The sequence below is a fragment of the Myotis davidii genome, unplaced genomic scaffold (assembly GCF_000327345.1).
Source record: "Myotis davidii unplaced genomic scaffold, ASM32734v1 scaffold458, whole genome shotgun sequence".
Taxonomy (NCBI): Eukaryota; Metazoa; Chordata; class Mammalia; order Chiroptera; family Vespertilionidae; genus Myotis; species Myotis davidii.
In genome coordinates, this window is record NW_006289819.1 from 2,238,258 (window position 1) to 2,247,110 (window position 8,853).

At 45.4% G+C, this 8,853-nt stretch overlaps 1 protein-coding gene across 1 annotated transcript in view; it reads right to left on the reverse strand.

Moving 5' to 3' along the window:
- The window catches only part of P3H1 (prolyl 3-hydroxylase 1), a 17,577-nt gene that overhangs the window by 8,312 nt on the left and 412 nt on the right, over positions 1 to 8,853 (reverse strand). Inside the window, exons 2-6 of the mRNA XM_006762588.2 lie at positions 8,699 to 8,847; positions 4,339 to 4,491; positions 3,205 to 3,394; positions 2,442 to 2,573; positions 1,517 to 1,656 (exon numbers count right to left, since the gene is read on the reverse strand). Of these exons, the coding sequence (XP_006762651.2) occupies positions 1,517 to 1,656; positions 2,442 to 2,573; positions 3,205 to 3,394; positions 4,339 to 4,491; positions 8,699 to 8,847 (764 nt within the window). The remainder of the gene's footprint in view (positions 1 to 1,516; positions 1,657 to 2,441; positions 2,574 to 3,204; positions 3,395 to 4,338; positions 4,492 to 8,698; positions 8,848 to 8,853) is intronic.

Below are 8,853 nucleotides of genomic sequence, written 5' to 3' on the forward strand. Positions count from 1 at the left end.
TGTTCAGTACAGCCGCAAGGTAAATCTCTGCAGTCCCATTGCTGGTTAAATGAACAGTCCAATTTACAGTCCCACCAACAGTGCAGGAGTGTGCCTGCTTTCTCACCACCTATATTTCTCTAATATATTTGCTGTATAAATAACTGAGTGGCCTCTAGAGTAACTGTAGCTATTTACTCTTTTTTGACAAAGTGAAAAACTGGTCCAAAGTTACAGTCATTTTTACACACACTGTAGACGGGGTGGGAGAGGCCAGTAAGGACACAGGTGATTGAAAGCCACAGTGATAAGACATCCGTTTCAGGAGGTGGCTGAGTTTGGAGGTGAAGAAACTGGCCACCTGCTACATGTGTTCCAGCACAAGACCCCCGTGATGCCACCCGCCCACACAATACTTTGTACACACTTGTACCAGGCCTGTCAGCTCACTATCTTATTTGACCCTCATACTCATTCTGTGTTGAAGACAGAACAAGAGCCATAATCCCATTTTATAGAGGAAGAAACAGAGGGGCGCTGCAGAGTGCCTAAGATCTCCATGATGTGCTGAAGATCACGCGGCTAGTAAGTGGAGGAGCGAGGATGAGTACAGACTAGTGACTTCAAATACACCTCACTGGCCCTAGCTGGTTTAGCTCAGTGGATAGAGCATTGGCCTACGGACTGAAGGGTCCCAGGTTTGATTCCAGTCAAGGGCACATGCCCGGGTTGTGGGCTCAATCCCTCGTGGGGGGTGTGTAGGAGGCAGTTGATCAATGATTCTCTCTCATCACTGATGTTTCAATCTCTCTCTCCCTCTCCCTTCCTCTCTGAAATCAACAAAAATATATTTTTTTAAAAAAACCAACAAAACATCTCATTGCTCTGGGTTCAGGAAGGAAAGGGTCTAGGTTCCAAGCAAGGCAAACAAATATCAAGGTTTATAGTATCAAATTCAGTAAGTTAAAAACAGCAAACTTTTCGTGTTTTTAATTATAAATATAATACCCATTCATTGCAGGAAATTTAGAACACATAAATAAACGAAATACAAAAATCACCCATAATTCTACCACCCAAATATAACCATTGCTAACATTTCAGTGCATTTCATTTTGGTCACTGCATTCCATAGACTTTTCTCCTTGTTTTGGAGGGAGGTAGAAATAATGCCCAAAGAGGGAGAGATCAGACAAAGAAGAAGGGATGGAGAGGAAAATGGAGACAGAAAGCTTGTGAGTGAAAAAAAGCATGATGTTAAAAATGATAAATCCTGGCCAAGTGGTATCAAGTCTCAAAATAGGGGGTGCCAAAAAGGGGAAAGGTGTGCTGCTTTGCAGTTCTGCTTTTCTTTGACAACTCAGAGAACATGCATCTCGGCCCAGATTATGCTAGTTAGGGCTCCAGCAGCTTCTCCATGCTTCCCTTGCTCCCTTATTCTCTCAGTGACATGTGCCCCACCGTGCACAAGCAGTGCCAGCTCCCCTCCTCCACCCCACTCTGCCCTCTGGTCTGGTTCAGCTGGAACGTCTCTCACCTCTCGGGGGCCAATGGATCTGGCTTGCTCTTCCCCAAGCATGGCGGTATAGTAGGCCAGGTTCTGGTTCATCACCTCATCATTGGGGAAGAAGAGAAGATAGGTCTTCGCACATTCAATAGCCTGTGTATAATTCCCAACTGCAAAGGGAAAGAAAAATGGCTTTGAAAGGTCTAATTCTGGGTGCCAGGAACCACCAGTGTTCATTCTCAGCACAGATTTGGGGGGAGACCTAGAAGAATAATATTGAAACAAATGAATTTGAATCCTCTGTGTGCCCACATTTTTAAAAATTCACCAGTAATTCAAATGCTGGCCTCCAAATTAGACCAATTTCAGGAATATTCCTGTCTTCCTACTTTCTTTTCCCTATGGATTTTCAGGAGAGGGGAAGATGATAATAGCAAACTGCCTCTTCGTTGGTATGTGTTAGTTTATAGTTGAACTATAAACATCATATACTCAGGAATATGCTGTAATGCTTAGCACATAGTAGGAACTCAGTAAAGATCTGCTGACTTACTTTTCTGGATATTGATAGACACACATACACGATCACACACCTGCCCCAGAGCATCAGTGCTACACAAGGAGGAGGGCTGAGAAATGTCCTATGAGCTGGTTTAAATGTCCTATGAGCTGGTTGTCCTAGCCTTGCTGTAACAATTCAGTTGCAAAATTAGATTATAAATGTCATGGAAGGGATGAGAGGGAGTCCTAGAGCCTTCCTCTTCCAGCTTTCCAGGCTGCTGGTATGGGCTTCCTTGGCTGTGGCTTGTGACACAGCACCCAGGGATCACCTGGCAGGGTGTCTTCCAGAGCCACAGAGAGAAGCCAAATGAGTTGAAGCACAGCCGATACAAGCCCTGCCTGCCTTGCTTTCGGCTTCTGACTCAAAAGCAGCAAAGAGGAAAGTCGGCCTTACTGTTATAGTAGGCAAACTGCAGGTAATTATAGTGCGACGGGAGGAAGTCTTCAAAGGGCTTCTCTCGACTTGGGTGGGAAGCCAGCTCCGTGACACAGTTCTGCTTGCAGCTGAGGACCTGGATGTAATGATCTGAGAAGAATCAAAGAGGGGCAATAAGGTCAATCTTCAGGTCTCAGATTCCGGTTAAGATGAACAAATTCACGCGGAAGCAACTGTCAGTCAGATTCCCAGATTTCAGAGATTTAGAAATGAGAGTGAAGATGCTGTGCGTGTGTTATCACGACACCATCCTTAGAGCTGAGGTAGGATGTTGTAAATGTTTCCTTCCACGTCCCACGTGGTTCAGGGTTCAGGATCTGGAAGAGGAGCCGCACACAAATGAGAGAAGAGACAAGAGATAATTTGGGAATATTGGGGGGCCAGGTGGGTAAGTCCAACTCAAGAGGAAGGACTTCCACTGGTGCTCAGGCCGCATCAACCTTCTATAGTCAGAGGTAAACAAGGTAGTGGTTACCAAAGTTACACTGTTCTTGTGAGTTTCACTTGTTTTGACCATGGTTATACTTCCTGCACTTTCCTCAGCCCCTTAGCTTCCCACATAAGATCTAGGGAGTGTTTTAAGGTCAAGCCTAATTATGCTAAGAGGACTGTGATCTCTAAGCTGGGACTTGTTTGTGACTTTGCCAACAGCTCAGTCCGAGGCTTAACCCTATATCGGTCCCCCACAGTAGGGTTGAGGGCTGGGCTCTGAGCAGCGCACCTGTGATGGCCTGGAAGAGGTCAGCGTTGTACTCCAGGTAGTTGTAGCCGTCATAGTCATAGGGTCCTTCGCAGAGGGCCCGGCACTCCTCCTCCGCCACAAAGTACTGCTGCAGCGCCGCCTCGAGGTGGGGCACGGCTTCCTGCGGTTGCTCCTCTGAGTAGAGTCGCACTCCCAGTCGGAACTGGTCCTACTGGGAGGAAGCAGTACCCAATGCAGGCCAGATGGCCCTCTCTCCTACTCCCCACTCCCGCATCTTCATGAGGGTCCTCATTTCTTGCTCATCTCAGGTTATGAATGGAAAGGGTGGCCGCCATATAATGAAGACCTTTTGTAAATGGTCTTGACTTGCTTCATTTGAAATTTAAAAGCATTTAACTAGATCTAGATGAAAGATGTGGGAGTTGTCATTTGTTTCACTTTTCTGTTGCGCTAAAGTTTTCAAAATAAAAGTTTAATGGAAAAAAATTTAATTCTTAAATGTTAGAATGTGGTCTGTGGTGACGACAGCAATGTTCCCAGCAGTGAGGGACTTGGGCACTGCAAGCAGCTGATTACAGACTCTGCTTTTGCTGTCTGTGGGACACAGCTCCCATTCCTGTGGACAACGACCGTTTTCATTTGTCATAGAATCACTAAAAAAAAACCAACCCCAGACCTGTGTGTAGGTGTGTAATTCAAAACTTGGTATGGCTGTAGAATGTACTAGGTGGGCGCAGTTTACTTTTACAAGAAAAACCTCCATAATAAAAAAATTGTGACTAGTAGATTAAGACAATCTCTGCATGATGTGGACTATCATTCAGCCATTAAAACTGTGTTTTAAAAGAAAATTTGAAGACGTGAGAAAAGGCTCATGATACAATGTTAGTTCAAAAAGGACGATGAAAAATACACACAGAATATGACATCAAATTATGTTTTAAAATCACATACAGAAGACTTAAAATATAGGCCAAAATATCAACTACTGGTTTTCCTAAGATGGCAGTATTATAAATGATTAGTTTCTGTTTTATACTTCACTGCAATTTTCTAATGGTATACAACAAACATACATTACTTCTGCAATCAGAAAACAATCCTAGTAAGTATCACTGTGATAAAAAGAAAGAAGGAGATAAAGTTTCTCACCATATGAGGTTTGGCCTCAAGATCCTTGAAGTCATCCTCCTTCACCCCAGACATGGTCTGGTAATAGTCTAGGTTCTGACGCATCTCCATGTGCTCAGGGTTGCCCACGAAAAAGGTGTGCGCTGCTGCTACGGCTTTCTCCAACTTGTTTATCTAAGAATGAAGCACAAGAACACGATTCTCACATCCAAATCCTGAAGGTCTGTGTCCACATGTGCCGTCCACAGTAAACAGGAAATCGCAGCCTTCCTGAGCCTTCCATTCAGTGTGCCCCGCCCCTGTCCGCCCCAGAAAACACCTATGGCAGGAACTACATACCAGAGATTAGAAGCACAAGGCCCTGGGCAGATTTTCAGTTATTCCCCAAATCAGGATTAGGGGCGCTCCAAATTACAGGAGGTAATGCTTCAACAGTGTAAATGTTCTATTTTAAAACAAAGGTCATATTGTAGAAGGAACACTATAGAAGACTGACTGCTCAAATAATGTATTCTCAAGATTTACATGTACTGACTGAGCTGAAGAAAATCCAAGGCTTTAAGAATTTATTTAAGGTTAGAGGAGAAAGAGCAGTTAACAATCAGACCATGTCTAAGAAAGAATATGCTTAGAAAAAGTGTCTAGTTTGTTAATCCTCACCTGAGGATATTTTTCCTTTTTTTTTTTTAAAGAGAGAGAAGGGAGGGAGAGAGACAGAGAAACATTGATGTGAGAGAGAGAGGAACACGCAACTGGTTGCCTCCAGCACGCCCCGATCGGGGGGCCAGGGATCCAGCCTGCAACCTGCAACTGAGGCACATGCCCTTGACCAGAATCAAACCCTGGGGTTTCCGGGACCCTGCAGCTCAAGGACCAACGCTCTATCCACCCATGAGCCAAAATGCCCAGGGCAAAAACGTGTGGGGTTTTTTTGCATAAAATGATATATTCAAGGAAAAGGTGGGTGGCTGACAAATACTAAGGTCCTCTACAACAAGCATGTCAAACTCGCAGCCTGCGGGCCCCATATAGCCCACAACAAATATTTTTGCTGTGCAGCCAATATAACGGTATGTAAGAAACATTTTTAAAAAATATATATTTCATTGATTTTTTTCAGAGAGGAAAAGGGAGAGGGATAGAGAGTTAGAAATATCGATGAGAGAGAAACATCAATAGGCTGTCTCCTGCACGCATGCTACTGGGGATTGAGCCTGCAACCCAGGTGGTTGTGTGCTAGATCCATGCCCTTGACTAGACTCAAACCCGGAACCCTTAAGTCCTCAGGCCAACACTCTATCCACTGAGCCAAACCAGTCAGGGCTGTAAGAAACATTTTAATAAGAATTTTGTAACTTACTTTTTACAATATCCTGTTATATATAATAAAAGGGTAATATGCAAATTGACCCTAACAGCAGATGACCAGGAACAACTGGTCACTATGATGTGCACTGACCACCAGGAGGCAGACACTCAACGCAGGAGCTGTCCTTTGGTGGTCAGTGCACTCCCACAGGGGGAGCTCTGCTCAGCCACAAGCCGGGCTGATGGCTGCAAGCGCAGCGGCAGTGGTGGGAGCTTCTCCCGCCTCCTCTGCAGTGCTAAGGATGTGTGACTGAGGCTTAGACCCAATCCCCCAGGGAGTGGGCCTAAGCTGGCAGGTGGACAACCCCCGAGGGCTCTAGGGCTGCCAGAGGGATGTCTGACTGCCAGCTTAGGCCCGATCCTCTCGGGAGCGGGCCTAAACTGGTAGGTGAACATCCCCCAAGGGGTCCTGGGCTGCTAGAGGGCACAGGCTGTGATGAGGGATCCCCCCAAGAACACAAATTTTCATGCACCGGGCCTCTAATTATTAGTAACGAACTACAGTGTTTGCTAATGACTGATAATTATAATCATGTTGCATTCATTTCCCTTATGCACCTTATGTGCAGGCACACCATTTTTCTCCACTAATACTAGCAGCGAATATTTTAGCAGCCAATTGTCATGTCATTAGAATGTTCAAGAAAATATTAATTTTTATTAAAATGTTCTATTATTTTATGTTAACGATTACTCATTTATTTCAGCCCTTCGTATCCAGCATGTCTCTATCAAAACAAACCTATGTTTCTATGAAAATTGAAGCTTTTGTTTTTCTGTGGCCCACATCAACTTAGACCTTGCTTATTTGGCCCGTGTTAGCCTTTGAGTTTGACATGCTTGCTCTACAACATCCAGGCATGGCATCTTCGGACTCAAAATCCAGGACTCATGAGGTTATACAAATATCTGGGGGGAGGCGGGGCAGGGATGTGCTACAGGCCACAATAATGCCCATAGCAATGGACTCCAGCACATCAAAGTTACAGAGGTTCATATGTAGAATCCAAACTAAATCACTGATGATTTAATGATTAACTAATGGGCAAATGAATTAAAATATGCAAAGTATTTAAAATGTCAAGGAGGGGTAAAAAGGAGACATGTGTAATACTCTTTGTAATACTTTAAGAAATAAAAATAAATAAAATAAAATAAAGCCTGTAACCTTAAAATAGCGGTGGCCCAAGGTCAATAATCCCCATCTCTGGACCTCAGTTCCCTTAATTATAAAATCATAAATTCTTTTAAGTCAATTCCTTTTACGGATTTATTCTCCCTCCCATCTTTCAACATTGTTCTTGCTTTCTCTATTCTCCCCCATTTCCTCACTCCATCCCCAACCCTTTAGTTTCCTTCTCTCATGTGAACAACGGCACTCATCTCCTAATGGTTCGCCCTGCCACCACTTTCTCCTCCTTCCAAGGCTTATTCACATGGCTTCCAGGATCAGCATTCTAAAGCCCACTTCTGATGATGGCTCCCTGAAGCCTACAGAATTCTCCTCCCAGTCTGCCTCACTCTACCTGGAACAAGGTGCTTTCTAGCAATATCTAGAATCAGCTTCAAATGTCACCTCTTTTTTTTTCTTCCTTTTTTTCATATTTTTTAAATTGATTTCAGAGAGGAAGGGAGAGGGGTAGAGAGACAGAAACATCAATGATGAGAATCATTGATCAGCTGCCTCCTGGAAGCCCCCTACTGGGGATATGCCCTTGACTGGAATTGAACCTGGGACCTTTCAGTCCGCAGGCTGACGCTCTATCCACTGAGCCACGCCAGCTAGGACTTTTTTTTCAAGTCTCTCTAATTTCTCTGAGACAAAGATAGATCTCCCTCCTCTGTGCTCCCACAGGCCTATGTACATATCATTTCAGTACCCCTCATGATAGTGATTCTTAACAGCAAAGCAAGACAAACAAAAAAACATAAAGTCTAGCATTTTAATTACTTGCACAAGAACTGGAATGTAGTAGGTATTCAATAAATGTTTGTCAAAGACTTTTAAAAAGTGCTGCTAAGTGACATGACTAAAGATAGCCCAATTGTTTTGGTTTCAAACCCAGTACTCTTCTGCGTAATTAGGAGGAACGGAGCAGAACTGTGTACACAAAATATTTGTGGAGAGGTGGAAATCCGAGGTTCCAAAGGTTTTCCAGGTCTCTCTTCAGGTTGAATTGAAAGTCTATCAAACCATGGACATAACAGATATAAAGCGCAGCTCCTTCTTTTTTCACCCAATAAAATGGGGCTAATAAGTAGTACCTACCTTACAGGATATTGCCAGGATCTGGGCATATGAATTAATAAACGCAAAGTATTCAAAATAGTGCTGAAAGTATGTGCTGGCTATATCACCACCACCACCACCACCACCACCAGCACCATCATCATCAAGCAAGCCATCATCATCATCATCATCATCATCATCATCATCAAGCAAGCCACCCAGGAGTGCTTCAAATCCACGTATACTTGGACTTAGGCACTCTGGAATTCCTAGTTACTCATTTCTTTGGAAACCTGACAGACTCGCCAGAGGGTCCCCCACAGGGAGGGGCCAGACACCCCCTACTGGCGACGTGGCAACCTCACGTCTCGAGAGAAAGCGGTGGCACTCAGGCAGCAGGAAAAGCATCACTGAAAAACGAACCGGAAGGAAGATCGTGTAGAAAGGTCCGGGCTTCTCTCTCGGACAACTACGATGAAATCAGGGTGAGAAACCCAAGCTGCCACTTTGGGTCCCTTTAGGAAGCCTGTCGGGGAAACACGGGCCATGTTTCGGTTGATGGGTGCCCTAAGCCCAGGCTGGACCTTTGGGGCTACCGCTGACTATGCGAAGCGGGCTAGGCAGGTCTCCCAGCAGCGTCCTTGCCCTCCCTGGGTCTGAGGAGAGCTCCCGGGCCGAGACCACCTTCCCTCTCTGCGGATCCTTCCCGGGCCCCCCGCCAAGTTCCCCCGGGTCGCCTTCACCTACGCCCAGAAGGACCCCAGTCAGCGGACAGGTCTGCACCTTGAAGTAGGCGACCTGCAGGTAGTTGTAGGGGCTCCGCTTGTGGAACTCCAACTCCAGCTCCTCGCTGAGCGAGTGGGCGCCCGGCGGTCCCAGGCAGCGGCGCAGACAGGCAGCGCGACGCAACAGGCCCCCGAAGAAGCGCAGATCGTGCA